General features: G+C 36.4%; 2 protein-coding genes across 5 annotated transcripts in view; one reads left to right on the top strand and one right to left on the bottom strand.

Annotated features, from left to right (window-relative positions):
* LOC136716182 (rho GTPase-activating protein 22) overlaps positions 1–1,893 on the top strand; it is a 34,208-nt gene extending 32,315 nt beyond the window's left edge. For both annotated transcript variants that reach the window (XM_066693688.1, XM_066693689.1), the window contains one exon: positions 266–1,893. In XM_066693688.1, the coding sequence (XP_066549785.1) occupies positions 266–488 (223 nt within the window). In that variant the 3' untranslated portion in view covers positions 489–1,893. The remainder of the gene's footprint in view (positions 1–265) is intronic.
* A 324-nt stretch (positions 1,894–2,217) lies between these two features.
* mapk8a (mitogen-activated protein kinase 8a) lies at positions 2,218–16,431 on the bottom strand. Of its 3 annotated transcripts, none has more exons than XM_066693691.1 (12): positions 16,246–16,431; positions 13,611–13,795; positions 12,954–13,083; positions 12,468–12,526; positions 11,796–11,934; positions 11,337–11,502; positions 10,818–10,889; positions 8,187–8,369; positions 7,528–7,652; positions 6,842–6,905; positions 6,096–6,173; positions 2,218–5,432 (listed from the first exon to the last, which is right to left on the bottom strand). In XM_066693691.1, the coding sequence occupies exons 2-12, from the start codon at positions 13,730–13,732 to the stop codon at positions 5,287–5,289; spliced, it is 1,284 nt and encodes a 427-aa protein (XP_066549788.1). In that variant the 5' UTR covers positions 13,733–13,795; positions 16,246–16,431; the 3' UTR covers positions 2,218–5,286. The 3 variants fall into 3 exon arrangements, with proteins under 3 accessions (XP_066549788.1, XP_066549787.1, XP_066549789.1); XM_066693690.1 differs by lacking the exon at positions 10,818–10,889 and adding an exon at positions 9,552–9,623 and having other exon boundaries at positions 16,246–16,430; XM_066693692.1 differs by lacking the exon at positions 10,818–10,889 and adding an exon at positions 9,552–9,623 and having other exon boundaries at positions 5,310–5,437; positions 16,246–16,430.
* Between the last annotated feature and the right edge of the window lie 4,676 nt (positions 16,432–21,107).

Raw genomic sequence — 21,107 nt, 5'->3', positions numbered from 1 at the left:
TTAGCTGTCCAATGTCATGATAGGTTGAGAATGTCTCCGTACCAAACATTAATCCTTTCCAAGAATTCTTACTTTTAGCCTTTCTTTCACTCTCTTAAATAAATTGGGAGTGTTGTTACTTTGAGTAAAATTCTGTGTACAGGACAGAAGACACACTCAATTATTTCATTTGGAGACGAAATTAAATAAAATAATGGTAAGAAAAGAGATTTTACAGTGGAAAATAAGATCTTTAATCTGAGTGACGTGGCTTTTCCTTTTCTAGACTGGAAGACTCAAGTACGTCGCTGTCTGTGCAAATGGAGAGGCTGGAGGAGGAGTTGGATCAAGAAAGGAAGAGATACAGCATGCTTGAAATCAAACTTCGCAATTCAGAACGAGCGCGTGAGGATGCCGAGAGAAGAAACCAACTGCTGCAGAAGGAAATGGAGGAGTTTTTCTCGACACTGGGGGATTTAACCCTGGGAACAAGGACAAGCAAAGTTTGAAATCCAATTTAAGAGTCCTGGAAGGTGACATTTGTAGAAGACTGTGTTTTTAGCTTCCTGTGCTCATGTATCATGAGTATTCTGAAGCAATTCCAGACTGTTTTCTTACAGTACTTTGTCTTTGGATTTATATATGCTGTTATTCTGTATATCAGGACTTTTTTTATGTATCTAAAATGTAAGGTTACAAGGTATGCCTAAATTATTGTACTACTGTAATCATATGGCCTTTGTATATGCACAAACACAATACCAAAGCATGAATTTCATTGTAAACATTTGAACTGGAATACTAGCCATAGTGGTACCTGTACATGAAGCAGATGAAAAGTAACTTCTGATAAAAGAAAGAAAATGAGAAAGAAAGAATCAAACTAAATGGGTTTCCCTGACTGTGCCTTTTATGGTTGTTGCATGGGATGGAGAAAACATTACTTGACCATAGTGGAGATCAAAGTTTAACCATTCCAGAGCCTATACTGAATCCACAGCTTCCGTTATGCTTTCCTTCCTATCCATCAGCCCCATTTTTTGTTTAGACATTAGAAAGACACTACAAATGCTGGTGACATCATCTAATGGCTAAAAATACAGAAAAAAACATATCTGAATTTGATATTTAAGTTCAGCCTTATCCATAACCCAACACTTATTTTGACAGATAGCTGTAACTTTATCCCTAAACCAACATGCAACCCTGGCCCCAACGCAGTCTCACATCTTAATTACCAACAAGCACACCCTAAACTGAAGCATTGATCTAGGCCTAAGCTGAACTATAGCCTTATTCGGTCTGTACACCCCTAACCTTGGCTTTAGTCTTCAGCCTAACCCCGATCCACAAACCCTATCTATAGGGAGACAGAGGACAGTTAAGAGACTGTGTATTATTTTACCCTAGAAGACCCTTTTATCCAGCACTGGCCTACATCTCAGTATACACACAGTAAGATACTATATAGTAAATAATTTCTATTTAATCAGGTGCTGTGGCTTTAACTACTGTTTCTTGAGGCATCGTTGTACTGTAATCAAAATAAACTGCTGTTTTAATAATTTACATTTCACTTCTGACCCTGGTCCACTTACACAAAGAGCTACAATGAAGCTGAGAAACACAGACCAGCTGGGTAAAACTGAATTTGATTGTACAAAGTAGTAAAAATACTTAAGAAAAAATAAATCAAGAACCTTACATGTTTGTAAACAATGTTTGTACTTACATGGTGTCCTTCTGTAAGTGTCTAGTTATATTTTGTGAAAGCAGATGGAGGATTGGAGCAAGTGTGCGAGCTCCTGTACTATGTGGATGGTGTTAATGACCCTAACTGCCCAGTGGAGGCAAAAAAAGAAATGTTGCATTGCATCTTAGACTCATGTCTGTATTATAAACAGTGTAATCTTTTGCAAAGTGCCAAAACGACTTGTTTGTGCTTGTAAATGGATCTTTTGAACTGAACAACTTGAACTTGGATTAACACTTGAAGTATTATTTTTCACATAGTAAAACAAACTATTATTCAATGACTTTGTAATTGTATCTGTTCTAAAGCTCACTACTTGGAGAGAGAGAAAAAAATCAAGGCATATTAAAATACCAAAAAAACTCACCCATATTATCAAGCACATATTAGTGAGGTGAGGTTACATGCAGCACATCTGATCTTTCTTTCAATACTCCCTAGTAATTGCTTGTTGAATGTCTTAGCAGTGAAACACACAAACACAATTAAATTCAATTGTTTATTTGCAGTACATGTTTTAAGGTTTGCATTATTGGATTCCAGTGCATACATTCCAATAGTGCACTTATTATGGTCTGTGGTATAGTATACCCAGAACAAGGAATTAACAACCTGCATGGCTGGCCTTACAAGCAAACAATACAAACCAGCACCCATAGTAACATCAGCTTGTTTTAGGCATTTTTTCTCAAATGGTTTTCTTTAACCTTACCATCTAAAGATCAAAATCTATCTGGCCATGCATGATATTCACCCACTGCCATCTGGGCGCAGATATTGAAATGTGGTAAGGCTGATTACATTAAATGATGACTATATCAAGTCACATAAAATTGTTTAAATTTATAAAAAGGAAAACATGGATTGACAGTACCAAACATTTTTTTTCTACCTTCAGAAACATACATCTACATGGCTAGATCCACCACTTACTACTTGCACAATTTGCAGAAGGTATTGCACATGAACTGTAAAAAAATTATACATAAACAGTTTTCTTACTTCTAAGTGAAGTATACATTACATACAATACTAGAAGTCTCCTAACATTGACAATAGTACACTTAAAAATAAATAAATAATGAAAATCTGTATTTCACATTTGTTTTCTATAACTAATAATGTGGGCAGCTATGCTTATCCAAGAACTTGTAGAAATTTAGAGTGAGGTAGTTCATCAAAGCCTACTTTAAATTGTGATTATTACGTATTTTGAGAGAGATGCAACATTTAAGCAGAAGCAAAGCTACCTTACAGTTCCAATTGCATCTCCTGCCATGGGATCAGAAGAGCTAAAAAAATTAAGAGCACTTAAAAAAAGAAAAGAAAGAAAGGAAAAAGCTATCACATTTTAGAAGATAATCTTCTTGTTTACGGAGTCAGATATTCTGACAATGAATGCCTCACATGGTATTTTTTTGTACTGTAGACGTTTCCATTTTCTTTACATTCTCCAGCATTTTTCACATTCCCATACGCTCCATTACATATCGTTTTACATTCTCAGACAGCACACTGAAAGGATGTACACCTACGTCTTTCCTATATTCAAAAAAACCGTGTTCTAAAAACAATAGGCTTAAACTCATACGTTAACGAAACCCGTGGTATTTGCCAAACATAACGGTTTATTATTATTCAAATTGGTGCAAGGGTTTTGTTATAAATGAACCACTTAAGATACCAATTGTTTGTTTTTCCTCCCCAATACATTTAACATCGGTGGAAATACCTTGATAAAAACGGCACTGAACATTTTTAGAGCAACCAATTTGTGTGCTAAAGCATTTTGAAGCATACTTTATCCTTCTTACAGACTTCTACTTCCAATTGCAGATCAAATTTACCAATGCAGTAGAAAAATAGATAATCCGTTTTGACGTGAACCACCTCATATATGATGGGATACGGGGGAGACAATAGTAGTTTGCACATACAATGTATAAATAAAACCTCAACATTTTTTAGGAATTAATGCACCATAATTACAGGCACTTTTCCTTTTTAAGAAAAAACCAAACATACTCCAATAGGCCATTATTGCATAACATTTTGATATTACTTTGATTTTGTTTGTTGGTGCTTCACTTATTGATAGTAATAAAGGGTACGGAACAAAACAGTGCACACATGCATTTATTATTTCCTGCAGAAGGAACGCTCACGGATATTTTTCATACTTGCATTTTTTACTCATCCTGGAAAGCACTATATACTTGGCAAAAAGTCAACGTATTGCAAGCAGACAATGATATATTTAAAAAAATTATAGAACAAATACTAAATAAATAGTGTGTGATACTATTACAACCAACTTTCCCAAACTTTAAAACATGATTTCTACCATTTTTCTTTTCTTTATTCCTATCTGTAACACTGTAATTTGGTGGCATGCAGGAAGTGAAACTATTATACCATGGTTACTAGGCACTGTAATATCCCCACATCCTATTACCTATTCAACACCCTTGATAAGTTTAAATAAAGTGTGACAGTTTAAAATAAAATTAAAATTAAAATCCCTTTACAATCCATTCTTTGCATATCTGTGCCCAGCATTTAAAACAAGTCACCTGTTCCCATTAATGACATCCTAATTGTAATCTCTTCTTTGAAGCGCCACATTCTTAGATTAAAGATCATTCCCCACTGTCAAAGCAACATGAATTGTTAAGAAAAATTATATTTCTAACCAGTGCAGAACATAAGTAGTCAAATAAGCAGGAAGCCAAACGAATTTCACTCTGCTTTTAGCTTCAGCTTTGAAGGCTTTTAGTTACCTTTCATTACATTTGTAAGTTTTGATCATAACGTATCAACAAATTCTATCATGTAAGCAAATTCATAGTAAAATGTAAATATGCAAAACATTTTAAAACAATGAATTAGCAGTCTGAGAATTTAGTTGCCTGAGGAACAACTGATAACACTATTCTAAAAGCCTATTAAGACAACTTAAACGTATGCAAAAAGAATAAGTTCGGTCTTAACTTCAAACGTTTTACATGAAAGTAGTAACAACAGAAAATGTTCAGTTGTTTCCCAGACAAATTTAAGTCAAATATTTAAAATTTCTACAATATGGACACCTGTATTTTATACATCATCCATGAAGTGATAAAAAAGCTCCTCTCATTTTACTAAGTAGCAGATGGCATAGCAAAATGAAGGATGTTAAAATTCACTTAAATGTGATAAAATGGCTCACTGCAAACTAAAAATTCAAAGTAAAATATTTAAAAAATATATTTACCATAAAATCTTTACAAATTATCCGTAGCATCCTACAATATGGCAAAATGGTATAACCGTAGCATAAACAAATAAAATTAAATAAAAAAAGTGTTTCTGTGTGTATGATTTTAATGTTCGGTAAATACCTTTAGTGTTTAAAATGACGACGATTCTCAGATTCTTTCCAGAAAAAAAAGCCACAATAATTTACAGCCTAAGTCAGCATTCTGGGAAAAATCAAAAGAAGCTGTAGCTTTTTAAAAACTGGCCTAAATTCTATACCATCTAACACAAACAGTGGGACCAAAACAAGATGATAGTCATCTGCAGCATCCCAGTGGTCCGGCGGATGTTTCTAAACTGCTGTCTGTGTCGGAAGCCAATGTGGGATCTGTAGACATGGAGGAGACGTCGTTGACGGACGAGGACGACGATGGATGCTGGGAGCCATTAATCATTGCTGCACCTGTGCTATGAGAAATAAAGTATTAAATCAGAAATGTAAGACAGCAGGGGCTCCTTTTCATTTTCAATGTCACTTAACGGAGCTACCCGATCTACATGAAGCCGTTACTGATGCCCCATCTGTTGTAGCTTCAGAAAAAGAAAGTACATTCTGTGGCACCATCTAGTGGTAACTTCATTTTACTACTATATCTACCTACCTATATTGATACGTATACGTACTGGAGTGATCAGAGTTTCTGCTCTATGGAGATCTTCTGTTCTGCTCCTCTCACAGCAGGAACCCCCCCCCCCCCGTGACACTAAGGATAGATGGAGACCCAGCAGGCCGCACTTCTAGGCCTCAGCACTGCTGGGTAACCACATGACAACAGCTGCACCCTGTTGCATAATTAAAAGCCTCCCTACCAGTTCATTTAAGGAAATCAATTATCTCTTAATACATGAAATGAGAAACAGGGAGATCTTTTTGCAGTTTAAGACAGTGAATCAACTTGGATAACATCGACTCGTTCTGTATATACGCTTTCCTTAACAGATCCATGGAATCCACGGTCTACCTTTTGAAGAATTAAAAATATATACACGAATATTTTCTGCCAAACTGAAATATCCGGAGCTCAAGAGCTTTATTTTGTATGTGAAGGTAACCGTTTTAACTAACCTAAAGAGGCCGGTTGTCCTCGGATCACTCCATTTTTTGTCCTCTCCTCCCACTCAAGGACTTCCTTGTATATTAACTCTAAAATAAAAAAAATAAAAAATATATGATTTCAGATAAAATGTTTTTCACATCAGTGTACAGCAATATCAATCTTTACATGATTATAAGAAAGGTAATGCATACTTAAGTCACCCAACAGGATGCAATATCTGAACATCTATTGAGTCACAGGTTGATATGTTGTGGTCATATGCAAGGTGAGTTCCAGGCATGGAATTGCAAAATACAAACGTTGCCATTTCCAATCATCAACAAACCCAGTAAATTCTGCATTCATTATAATTAAAACTGTAATAAAACAACAAGTAACAATAGTTATTCTAGCTGCACTCATTCATATTTGTAAGGAAACTGGAGGATGTTTTGCAGGATCCCAAGTCCTCTGTACTGTAGTGCTTATACTTAATTGTTAACTTACCTTAACCCTAAACCTAGTCTTGATCTATTTTTGTTTCTTTACTTCAAACCCAGTGCCAGTCTTTACACTACACCTAGTTTTAACCTGGTCATCCTTGCCTTGACTTAAACATGCCCTGAGCACTAGTCTTCTTCTCAGCCTTCACCCTTATATTAATTCTCCTATGGGTGAAGCACTAACCCAAGCCTTTGTCCTGGTTTCAGACTTAATCAGTAGTTCGACAGCATTAATGTAACCAACGTATTAATCCAAATAATCTGAATCTTACCTTTCCATTCTTCAACAGTGTGTTCTCTTTCATCCAGCTGCTTATCAGTAATAAGTGGAGGAGGCTGGAAATAACATTTGTGAAAAGCTGAGTACAAAACAGAAGCTCTTTGATGAACAGGAGGGATCCTGTTTGTTCCAAACATGTACTGTTATTTGCGTTTGTCACATTAGGACTTTAATACTTTCAAGTTGGTGACAAGAACATCTTAAAAGCATTTTCACTGGTCTTTTCATACTGTATGGCAGCCAAGCTGTTCTCCAAACTGAACTATTGTACTCCACAGCATGGGATATCATTAAAAAAATCTAAATGCATATTTCTTTGGAATCCCCCTTTTAACAGAGACCAACACAAAAGCCTTATACCCATCTATCATCTGCTATTATGCATGTTTTCCTGTGGCAAATTGTGATTTCACACACAGGCGCACGGAACTGAAAATGGTATATATCGCTAGTCCCTTTAAATTATGCATGGTCCTCTACACTGATTCACAATGATTGCTGAAAACCCCTCACTGGGTATCAATCCAGTGAAATATCAAGGTGGTGAAGTATGCTAGTTACACAGCTGCACTGTAGGCTCACAGACAGCATCGTTAGGCAGAGGAATACTTTTGCTTGTGCCCTTATAATTCACTTTGAATACAGCATGGGCACAGATAATGGAGTAACCGTACTTACTGCTTCCACTTCAGCCGGATCATACCAAACATTAATGTATGGATGCTGAAGAGCTTCATCCACAGAGATTCGCCTGGATGCATCTATTACAAGCATTTTAGATAATAGGTCTCTTGCCTGGCTGGCTGTAACAGAGTAAAGAAGAAAATTTAATGAAGTAACCACACACTATCTGGTTGGACTTAGATAAACATTTAAGGTTCTATCAATGACAAAATATAAACTACCAAAGATTTATTTTGTTGCTTTCTACTCTAATTTAGAAAACTACTGGATTTCATGTTTGGCAATTAATATACATATATAAAGAAAATAAAAATAATGCAAACATGGTTATACACGGTCAATTACAATCTTAAGGCATAATTAGACCTTAAGACATATTATATAAACAAGTAATGAATGAATATGTGATTGCATAATTCTGTTATACAGTTAAAATTCAGTTAGGCTTCTTGATAACAACAAATATCTGCTTCCTCCATTTTCAAATATCTATTTCTGAAGAACAGACTTAGTGAGTAAATTCGGACTACAACAGATGGACTGAGGGTTCTCAACGTCCATTGGGGGAAAAAAATTGGGAAACGCTGCATGACAGAAATGATCATTACACAACATCTAAAGAAACACTCAAGAATTCAAGTAAATCAACTTACCTTTGAGCTTGTTGTGCTCCGAGTCAGCTGGGAAAAGGACATCTGGGAAAAGCTTTTCAAAACTGTACCCAGCATACCTGGGCCTGTTCTCCACATAGGTCCGAACAGACTGGTTGAGTTTCATCAAAAACTCCTGGGAAGGTGTTCCTAACTGTTCTATAACTTTGTTCCACTGATCAATATCTATGATCAGGTATTTAAGAAAAATACTAAACAAAACTTTTTTGGTTTTTATCACAAGTTTAAACAAGAAATGCTTTTCTTTACAAAATGTAAGATCGCTCACGTTACCTTTTTTTTTTAAATATAAAACACGAGTTCCTGTGGTTTAAGGACAAAATTAAGAGACAAAATAAAGGAGGCACTGTATCCACACATATGCCACACATTATAAGTTGGGGATAAACAAATGAAATGAAATAAAGGATAAACTGCACAGTTTAGAGTGACCTTCAGTTGACACATTCAGCAAATTCACAGTAACTTATCAGTACAAATTCTCTTTCATCCACACACCCCACAATCCATCAAGAACACAACCAAGAAGAATTAGCATCCTGCTTATTAATATTGTAATATACAGAGCTGGGACCAGTAATGAACATAATTTATTTTCAAGTAAACACTCTAATAATCTAAAACTTTAGCACAGTCTAAATCACGTTTCCCAATCTGTGACCAATTACAGATGGGCACACTTAAGACATTTCAAAAGTCCAGGGGTAATTTTAATAATGTCAACCTAATAGTAAATTACTGAATTTTCCAGCATACCAACAAAATATGGATCCACACATTTTACCTAGTGCTGAATTTACAGATGCTAATCCAGTACACACGTTTATAAATAATGCACTCATCAACAATTTATGCATCAGGAGTATAAACGGGGTTGAGAACACTCTTTCTTGTAGTTCAGTTAATTATATGAAGCACATAGGTTTACGGATCAATTAGATACTTCACAGGAATTAAAATTAACCTGCAGCAACTTTTACACCACGAAGATAAAATGTAGCTTCCTGCATAGCAATCAGTTTAGCCCCATTTGTTCTTGAGATGAATTAAGTCAATTGCAAAGCAAAATCCCACCTTCAGTTCTGAATATATATAAAAACTACATTCCTTTGAGATTCCATGTGGTGCAAATCCTTTCTGGATATATAATGGATTTAGCTGATGAGTAGACAAGATATGGAGTCTAATCAGAGACTTAACTGAAGTAGCCTGGTTTGTTCAGCACAGCATTCCTACAGAAAAGTACTCGGTCACGTCTATTCTCTGAGCGAGCAAATCATAAGACCAACTCACAAGTAAGTTACAAACACAAAAAATGAACAGACTATGAAATACAGGTAAGGATACGATCTGTGCCAGGAAACAACACACTACCTCTGACCATTTCTGCCATGATGCAGCCAATTGACCAGACATCAACTGAAAAATGAAATGACATGAAATTAACGTGCAGGAACCAAACAAACAAACAAAAAATAAAAGAACAGACACAAACAGAATGATGGGAAACTAATGAACAAAACATAAAATGAATAGCATGCAACTACTGTCAGTGTCGAGCAACAAGGTGACAGAGCTGATTTTTGATTTTTGTTGGCAGTAAAATATTAATTTTAAAAGTCCCATTAATAAATAAAAGACTGAAAAATTGCCCTATTTTTTGTACTGTATGCTATAATTTAAATAATTGAGCCATAAATCCAAGCAAGACACTGACACAGAAGGCCTGCAGAAACTGTATTATGATCGCAGAAATGCATAAAACCTATAAATACTTATGATAGGTCTTTCTATGATGCAACAAATTGATTATTAAAAAAAAAAAAAAAATTACAGAGTGGGTAAAAAACCAATGTTGCCCCACATGATGATAACCTATGCATGAGTATATACAGTTTTTACACAGGTTTATAAATGCACTGGTCTCTGTGTACTGCTGCTCTTTTAAATGGTTTTGAAACTCAGAATTTAAAGATCTAATTTTAAGCCAATCTTCTGGGTCCCTATTTACTGAGACTCTTCAAAACATTTTAACCTTATGGCCAATAGTAACTCTTGGGTCCTGTCTCTTGCTTTGTCCTTATGAAGAGTCACAGAGCTGAAGATACTCAGAACATCAGCAATGCACAGTGGCCATTTTGCCTTCATGAACATCCTGTGTAAAGTTTTTTTTAGAAACGTTCAATAACCCAGCAGAGACTGTATGTCCCATCACCAGATGCAGCCTGTATCATTTGCCTAAGAAACAAAACAAACCCCAAAACATCTTACCTGTGCAACAGAAAATCATAACCAGATTTACCCGGTTTTGAGTTGACTTTTTAATTATTAAAGAGTAATCCGTTTCAAATTAATTTGCTGTGTCTTGATAAAATTTTCTTTGCATTTTATGTTGCTTTCAGTCACTCGTAGTAGAATAAACCAGAATAAATTGAATGTTATGAGGTACTAGGAGTGCAACTTGACAAGACATGTTATCCAATATGAATAGACAAATAAAAATGGCATTTGAATCGCTTTACTCTTTAATATATGTTTTTCATTAAAATCAGCCTTGACTGAAGAAACGTGGTAATTTGAATAACAGAACTGCTGCCAGCAGCATAAGGATACAGTCCCTTCCTGGAAAAAGGATTTTGTGGCGAACCATTTCTGCCATAATGCACCCCACAGACCATATATCCACTACATGTTTGTAGCATAGAAGGAAGGAAAAAACATAAGCAAAGCAACAAGTCAGCAGGAAAGTTTTTTTTTTTGTTGGCTCTTGTTTGTTGTTTGTTTTTGTTTACACTGAAAGTCAATTTAATTGTCTTACATTAATATAAAAATCAAGCCCACATCATCTCAGCATAAAAACATTCTTGCAGAAAATGTTAAATGTTAAAGGCAGGCACATTAAGTGAGCTGAAGCATGCATATATGACTGTATTAATGTTTATAATTTCATTCACACACAACTTCATCTAGAACATATACATCAAAAAGTGAAGAAATTCCAAAAAGAGGCTGTTCCAAAACATAGCAAGGTGTGCAGCGTTTCCTTAGGATGGCTGAATATGTTCCCACATCTTTCAATATAGCATGCACAACACAATAAGCTTTTGCACTGTAAAGTGTGTCATTACTGACCATTGGCTTGGTATCCCATTCCAAGGATGACCTCAGGTGCTCTGTAATAACGTGTCACCACATACGGAGTCATCAATAAACCTGTGGCTGCCGTCCTGGCCAATCCAAAGTCAAGGATCTTCAGAGTGCAATCTGACTTTACTACAATATTACTGGGTTTTAAATCCTAGAAAGAAAAAAAGGAAAATCATATTCCAACCTGTGTCAGAAGTAAAAAAGCTCACTCCTAGCAGTACCCATTAAACTTCATTTTAAAAAGATATAAAGTCATATAGAGACATCTGGAGAGTATTTACAGCAGTTTGATTAACTTTGACGTCCATGTCCTGGTCTTGGGTAAGAATTTGTAAGTACATTGCTAATCTCAAGAATTAACTGTACATTTGTGTTTTGGTTTTTGACTGATAATGTAGTACCTAAACAATGATGTATGTTGATATCTAAAGAGATAACACCCACCCTGTGTATGATTCCAGCTGAATGAAGATGTTTGATACCACAAAGCATTTGATACAGTAGATACGACAATCTCTCGTGATCCAACTCCATCTGAATCACTTGACAAAGATTGGCATCCATCAGCTCCATCACAAGGTATCTGTTACCAACAACAAAGAAATTATAAAAATAAGAACTAATGCATCTAATCCACGTTCGCCACAGAAACAATTAATCAACATGATCGAGAGACTTGAAAATAAATAATCATTAGGTCAGAAATCACAATACAATGTTATAATTTTGTTTAGGAACAACAAACGTCTTTCCACTCTCAAGCATTTATTGTAATGCATTTAGACCTCTGTCAAAGTCCACCAATTGGATTTGTGGTTTGGATATAAAATGGCATTATTAAAAATTGGTCAGTCTTGGACCTGAACTGTCAGTAATATACATAATTTAGAAAATCTCTTAAAAGAACAATTTCAAATAAGCCAGCTTGAAATGTGAAGTTTTTAATTCATAAAAGCCTAATACGTTCACATAAATTCAGTAATTTCTGATCCCCGTGTTTTCTACACTTATACTCATCCGCAGGGATTAAATGTGTTCAATTTTACTATGCTATATTAGTCTATAGTCTGTAGTAGTCGTACAATTAGGGTCATCAAGGTATTGGCAAGTACTTACACATCTTGGAATTCTTCAAGTGTTTTCTGTGGTGTAAATACATTTAATAGTCCTATGATCTGTAAAAGAAAAGAGATTATTATATTAGCTGTGTTTGATTTAAGGGTGTCCCATAACCTTTAAAAAAAATTAACCTTTCAACAGGTTATATAAATTGCTCATCCTCTAAAGCGGACTTCAAAGCCCCCAGCTGGTAACTCACTAATGACCTGCACGCTCAGGTGAAAGTAGACAAGAATCCTGATTCATGTGTATGTAATTAATACCACTAAACATGTTTATGCACGACTCTCAAGACTGTTGTAGGTGCTGAACCAGATGGGATTACTAATCTCCGTATACCAACAATATTAACAATTGAAAAATCTATCAATGTCATAATATCAATGTATCAATATCTCATACTATAAGTACTATACAGAGCATTTTTAAAGGAGTTATGAACAGCTTATAAAGAGGTTGACCATTTTAGTAAAACACACTTACATTTTTGTGGTTGACACACTTCATAAGCACCAGTTCCCTATAAGCTCTTTTTGCGTGAGTCTGATTTTGAAAAGGCCGACTAAGTTTCTTAATTGCAACATTTCGCTCAAGGATGTGGTCATATGCGGAGCTGAAATGAAAAAGAATAAATCATTTAAAAAATAAAATGAATTCAATTAAGTTTATACTTGAATGAACAACACAAACCTTACTATAAATCCATTTAAGGGTTCATGTTGTAATGAAAACAACAAACTATGTTTCTTAAAAAAAACTGTCTCAGAACAAAATAATATACTTTTGGTAACTTGCAAACGTCTAGCCCTTTTTTTTTAATATAGTAAGAAAGCCAAGGGGGGGGGGGGGGGGAATTATATTTATATATATATATATATATATATATATATATATATATATAATATATATAACCTTTGTGATTTTACCATTTCAGTTTCAATAATGCATAGTAAACTAAAGTAACTGGTAGATCAACCAAGCCTTAACCCTTCACTTTGAAGTGATTTAGTAGAATATTCTTTTTGATGATCAGGTGTGGTTTTAAGTGGAGAAGAGATCTAAAACCAATTAATTAAAGTTATGCATGCATCTTTCTCTGCAATTATAGGATTTTGATTGCAGTTAAATTACTCAACTTACCAGACAATTCCTTGGGCCCCAGACCCAATGGGTCTTAAATTCTGGTAGCGTTTCAAAACAGTAAAAGTTGAATCCCCAACATCTAAACTGTAGTATTCTTTCTCACGCTTATTTCTATTCATGTTGAAATCTTGGCAAGTTTTATTATGTGCATCCAAAACCAAAAAGCAATTTCTTCTCAAGACCTGAAAGAAAAGTGAAATATTAGATCTCTGGTGCAATGCAGATTTATCACAAAACATAAGAATTACTCTCACACTGCTTCCTTGGATTTGGACATGTGAAATCAGGAAAAAGGCATTTTCCAGGCAGTGATGCACCTCATTAAATAAAGAGTAGAATTAATTCCTTAATAGCTGTGCGAAATTAAAAGGATGGTCGAAAGAAAACACTGGAGATCTAGGGTTACAGCAAGGATGCCTTAAGAAGTGCCCATTTGTGTAAGTGGTCAGATGGTACACTGTATATCAAATTCAAGAAGGGCATGGCATTTCTCCAGCCACCTAAAATAAAATAGCAGAGAAATGGTAGACTATCATATAATCCAGGTACTGCACAAATGCAAACGATATTAATAGTATTAAAGACACAGTAAAAAGCCTTGAAAAATAATTAGCTGTTTTCTTGTTTGGTTCGGTTTTGCATTTTTTTAAATAATGTCGGAGTCATTTTAAATCCTTCTCACTGGGCAGACTCAGTTAACATAAAGAACTTAGAATGTGTCTATTTGATGTCAAGGTCAAAGCACCAATTCACAAAGCTTAAGAGAGCCCTAGGCAATACAAATACATTGTCAAAAACTAATTTTAGTTTAAAATTTATTATAACAGAACCGAGTGGCGCACTTTGTTTTTGTAAAAAAGGAGAGAAGGGTGCCCCAGTGTAAAACTACTCAGGACAAACAGTGCATTAAATATACATAAACCTGCACTTTTGTCTTTAACGTCAGTAATTTTTTTTTTTATTATTTTTTAAATGCAAAACCAACAAATACAATGACAGAAAAAGGCTGGACAGGAAAGACAGAGATAATACCGGAGAGGATGCTTCAGACCAGCTGAAAATCACCATTCATACAATCACATAGGCTAATTTGTTACTGTAAGTTTAAGAAAATAAATACTTTGTTAAATTTGTTAAAGCTTAGATACACTGCAAAGCACCCATCTAGCTGATAAATTATTTCATTTCTTAAGTAGAATTCCTTCCATCCCAATAATAACAAGGCAATATAGTGGTGAAATAAATAATGTTGACTCTCTCATTGCATGAGCTTGTGAAGATTAATGGAAATGATGTATTATATTAGCTAGTTCTGTATCAATGTACATCTTTCTAGACAATCTAGAATATATTAAATCAATTCCTGATCTGCATGTTACAAAAAGCATCTTCAATCTATTTTGCAATATTTCAAAAGGTAAATGTATCTTGTGTAGGCTGTACCAGAAGACAGGCATTTCAGCATCTTTGCATATTGCACCCTTTTCAAGTGAAAAGAACAAATAACCCATCAAGCCACTGTTTTCCTGGGCCATGGAAGGAGTAACACTGTAGTACTGTCCTAAGAACAAAAATCCAACAGCTAATTTGTTTTTAGTGCATTCACTCTATAAAAATGTGATTAACTGTAACATAGTTTAAACCCTGACATATGGATTTATATTGAATCCCATCCCCAAGACTACCCAAAACAAGATTTTAGTTAAAACATTAGGCAGATTAGATAAGCAGATGGATAGAAGCATAGGTGAATAGATATTGATTTTCACCAAAATTTTAGATCCTAACCACACAACTACACACACAAACAAATTATATATATATATATATATATATATATATATAAAAACATTATACATTATGAACATTAGCCTACGTTATATATGTAGTAGTTAAAGGCAGGTACTGTCCATGCACAATTACACGGTTTTATACAGAAGACGGTCCTTTACATATTTAAAATGTGCAAACTATGTCGCTGATCAACTGCTAAAAACAAATTCGCATTGTTAAATAAATGCCTCGGATTAAGAAAACCAAATGAGACCATTATTGTATTCAATGATCGACAACGTGTAATATATCGATCTCTTTTTTCCCTAACATTAAACACAGACGCACACCACCCTGATAAATACAGTGATATCACTACAATCTGTAAATAATGCACCAGCTCCTTTTTGTAATTAAAATAGACATTACAGATGATAGTATTGTTGTATTGTGTATTAATCTAAACACAAATGCTTAATTATTTCTGTATAAATAAACAAGAATAATAACTACAAATGAAGTCAATGAATCACTTCCAGTTATTTTAATGGTATAGGTCGACACACATTCGTAAATATAGTTTTATTGTTCGAAAGTGCATCTAGCTGCATTTCGCTATAAAATTAGGTATCTGTAATGAGATAGCAAAACATGTCAATCTCATGTAACAGCTCAAGTCTGAAAAACACTTGATTCAATTGTGCATGTATTAAAATAATGTAATGCACACCCAGCGTACAATAAAGGCCGAAATACAACAAAATCACCTACTGTATGTTGTTTTATGTGCGATATCATAAGCACCCTCCCCCACTGCTAAACAATAACATGTCTTAAAAAAACGGCAACCCTTGCTTACCTTGCCAAAAGAGATGTCTGTGTTTTTTCTCGGTCACTTCACCTGTAATGTCCGCCTATTCGTCCCCAGAATAAAATGGTTTTAATTGTTGTTATTTTATGTGCTGCACTGAAACACAAACACTGTGTATTCACTGCGTTTCCTTTCACTGGCAGGCCTAGCACTGCAAAGGAGCTGCGTACTACGTCACACGATCTCTGCGCTTCCGTGACGTCGGCGGTTTCTGCTTTCCTTTCGCTGTCGCCTTCGCAATTAGTGCAGCAGAGGTCCGACGCGCAGGACGTAGACATGGGGCGCAAAGAGCACAGGGGTTTGGTTCGAGTTTTTCGTTTGTTTTATATTTTTTCTTTTTTGGTTAGTATTTATATGTAGATTCTCTTCCTACGTATTACTATCACTGGGAATAATATTATTTTAAGTACTTTTTACTCAATAAATGATTGAATATAATATGTGTAGTACTGTAGTATGCAGGTTAGTGTGTGATATTTCGTAGTGTAGTCTGAGCAATAGTATGAAGGTGCAGTGTATTTTTTTTAAATCAAAGTAGTTGTAGTTGAATTTATGTTAGGATGAAGTAGAATGTGGTAAAAACGTGGTATAATATGGTAATGTGTAGTGTAGTGTAGCATGGTAAAAATATGGCATAGTATTAGTACACACAAACACATACAAACCTGTGGTGGTGTTGTATGTAACATAATAAGCGTGTATTGTATATGAGCCGAAGACTGCAAGGAGTGCATCTTGTCCCATATGAACGCCCCATGTCCCATACGAACGCCCCGTCCCATACGAACACCCCCTGTCCCATACGAGTGCTCCTTGTCCCATACGAATGCACCATGTCCTATACGAGCAGACCTTGTCCCATATGGACGCCCCCTGTCCCATATGAATGCCCCTTATCCCATACGAATGCCCCCTTTCCCATACAAACGCCCCCTGTCCCATACGAATGCCTCCTGTCCCATACGAATGCCCCATGTCCCATCAAAGACTCCTTGTCCCATACGAATGCCCCCTGTCCCATAAGAATGCTCTCTGTCCCAATACGAACACCCCTTTTCCATAGGAACGCCCCCTGTCCCATACAAATGCTCCCTATCCCATATGAACGTGCTCTGTCCCATATGAATGCCCCCTGTCCCATACAAATGCCCCTGTACAATATGAGGGGCTGTTCCATTAAAAAATATGAAATTAAATGTATGTACCGAAGTGGATATATCACATAGCAGAAAATATAAATCATATAGCCTACCAAAGCAAATACACTCACCTAAAGGATTATTAGGAACACCTGTTCAATTTCTCATTAATGCAATTATCTAACCAACCAATCACATGGCAGTTGCTTCAATGCATTTAGGGGTGTGGTCCTGGTCAAGACAATCTCCTGAACTCCAAACTGAATGTCTGAATGGGAAAGAAAGGTGATTTAAGCAATTTTGAGCGTGGCATGGTTGTTGGTGCCAGACGGGCCGGTCTGAGTATTTCACAATCTGCTCAGTTACTGGGATTTTCACGCACAACCATTTCTAGGGTTTACAAAGAATGGTGTGAAAAGGGAAAAACATCCAGTATGCGGCAGTCCTGTGGGCGAAAATGCCTTGTTGATGCTAGAGGTCAGAGGAGAATGGGCCGACTGATTCAAGCTGATAGAAGAGCAACTTTGACTGAAATAACCACTCGTTACAACCGAGGTATGCAGCAAAGCATTTGTGAAGCCACAACACGTACAACCTTGAGGCGGATGGGCTACAACAGCAGAAGACCCCACCGGGTACCACTCATCTCCACTACAAATAGGAAAAAGATGCTACAATTTGCACAAGCTCACCAAAATTGGACAGTTGAAGACTGGAAAAATGTTGCCTGGTCTGATGAGTCTCGATTTCTGTTGAGACATTCAGATGGTAGAGTCAGAATTTGGCGTAAACAGAATGAGAACATGGATCCATCATGCCTTGTTACCACTGTGCAGGCTGGTGGTGGTGGTGTAATGGTGTGGGGGATGTTTTCTTGGCAGACTTTAGGCCCCTTAGTGCCGATTGGGCATCGTTTAAATGCCACGGCCTACCTGAGCATTGTTTCTGACCATGTCCATCCCTTTATGACCACCATGTACCCATCCTCTGATGGCTACTTCCAGCAGGATAATGCACCATGTCACAAAGGTCGAATCATTTCAAATTGGTTTCTTGAACATGACAATGAGTTCACTGTACTAAACTGGCCCCCACAGTCACCAGATCTCAACCCAATAGAGCATCTTTGGGATGTGGTGGAATGGGAGCTTCGTGCCCTGGATGTGCATCCCACAAATCTCCATCAACTGCAAGATGCTATCCTATCAATATGGGCCAACATTTCTAAAGAATGCTTTCAGCACCTTGTTGAATCAATGCCACGTAGAATTAAGGCAGTTCTGAAGGTGAAAGGGGGTCAAACACAGTATTAGTATGGTGTTCCTAATAATCCTTTAGGTGAGTGTATATCATATAGCAGAACATATGAATCATATACTAAAGTGAATATATTAAATAGCATAAAATATGTATTAGGTACCAAAGTAGATATATCATATAGCAGAAAATACACCGATCAGCCATAACATTCTGACCACCTGCCTAATATTGTGTAGGTCCCCCTTTTGCCGCCAAAACAGCCCTGACCCGTCAAGGCATGGACTCCACTAGACCTCTGAAGGTGTGCTGTGGTATCTGACGTTAGCAGCAGATCATTTAAGTCCTGTAAGTTGCGAGGTGGGGCCTCCATGGATCGAACTTGTTTGTCCAGCACATCGCACAGATGCTCGATTGGATTGAGATCTGGGGAATTTGGAGGCCAAGTCAACACCTTGAACTCATGATTCATCAGACCAGGCCACCTTCTTCCATTGCTCCATGGTCCAGTTCTGATGCTCACGTGTCCATTGAATGGCGCTTTCGGCAGTGGACAGGGGTCAGCATGGGCACCCTGACTGGTCTGCAGCTACGCAGCCCCATACGCAACAAACTGAAAGAAAGACACCTTTCTATCAGAACCAGTAATACATTTTTCAGCAGTTTGAGCTACAGTAGCTCGTCTGTTGGATCAGACCACACGGGCCAGCCTTCGCTCCCCACGTGCATCAATGAGCCTTGTCCTCCCATGACCCTGTCGCCGGTTCACCGCTTTTCCTTCCTTGCACCACTTTTGATAGGTACTGACCACTGCAGACCGGGAACACCCCACAAGAGCTGCAGTTCTGGAGATGCTCTGACCTAGTCGTTTAGCCATCACATTGTGGCCCTTGACAAAGTTGCTCAGATCCTTATGCTTGCCCATTTTTCCTGCTTCTAACACATCATCTTTGAGGACAAAATGTTCACTTGCTGCCTAATATATCCCACCCACTGACAGGTGCCATGATAACAAGATTATCAGTGTTATTCACTTCACCCGTCAGTGGTCATTATGTTATGGCTGATCGGTGTATATTAATGTGGATATATCATATAACACACAAAACATAATATTTCAAAACAGATATAGCATATAGCAGAACATATAAATCATGTAACAAAGTTTATGCAACACATTGGAAAAAACAACAATAATTAATTAAATGACTTATAAACTAATGGGTTAGACTTGTAACCTACATACACTACTATTGCTAAACTACATACTTAATGTCATTGCTTCTGAGCTACATAGCCTGGGCATTCATTTGCAATTAATATCGCTGTATTGATCTCTAGTATTGCTGCTTTGTTCAATGTTCTTTAGAAAGCAGAGGCCCAGAGCTGTCACTTGCCCTGTCTCTTAGCTTTCACATATCGACTAATAAAAACATCCATACACCAAACATGGCCTAAGCCGAAAATTTGAGAAATTGTATGGTACAGTTAAAGCGTCATGTCTGAATATCAATTTACATTTAAGGCAGCTTTGTTTTCTCACTCTAGCATTGTACCTCTTGAAACAGTGCCACATACTTAATAACAATTGCCATAGCAGAGGCTCAAGTTAATTCTGTGTGTTTGTGATTACTGCTGGGCTGTTCTTAATTTATTATAGCATGTATGAGTGAGCTTAGGGCAAGTCTTAGCCTGTTGGGATAGATAAGAACTGATGAAAGGCCGATGATTTCATTTGGACGTTTTGTAAATAATTTTCTACATTGTGATGGGACGCACACAACATGTTTAAATTTATAGAATGCTGTAGAACCATACTGTGAAATATAGTAAAGTATGCCAGGTTGTTTGTGTCTGTAAGAATTGTGAAAATAAACCAACAACAACAACAACAACAACAACAACAACAACAACAACATAAGTGGATTTCGAGACGTTAATATGAGTATAATCATTCACATTTAGGTTTCAAAAGAAGAAATTCATTGACAACTTGTGATATTTGTGTTCTTGCTGTGTTGGTTGACTTAAAATCAAGACATATTTCGGGAATAAGGCGAATAAGAGAAAGTTAATAAATAGAAAACCATATCACACCCGGAAAAAAATAAAATAATAATAATCACATTCCTCACCTCAACATTTAAGATTAAGTTAAAAATGGCAATAGGATGGATTATTTTCTGGGTGTTGCTCAGAAATCTTTGCCACGCCTCTTGCTCCTTTGGACTCTTGCTTGTCAAGCTGTCTGTAATCCAATTGAGGTCTTTAGCTGGAGACTAAGAATAGGATAAAAAGAAGTGAGAGTCAATCACAAACAAGAGACCACAATAGAGGGATGGTGAAAATGATGTATGATGTTGTTGTTTTTCTGCAGGGTTTGGCACTTGACTTGGATTAAAGCACATTGAAGAATAGCCACCTACCCAGGTAGCCAGTGCTTAGTTACATAAA

This window comes from Amia ocellicauda, chromosome 20, assembly GCF_036373705.1.
Source record: "Amia ocellicauda isolate fAmiCal2 chromosome 20, fAmiCal2.hap1, whole genome shotgun sequence".
Classification (NCBI taxonomy): Eukaryota; Metazoa; Chordata; class Actinopteri; order Amiiformes; family Amiidae; genus Amia; species Amia ocellicauda.
This window is presented reverse-complemented; position numbering and strand designations above follow the sequence as displayed.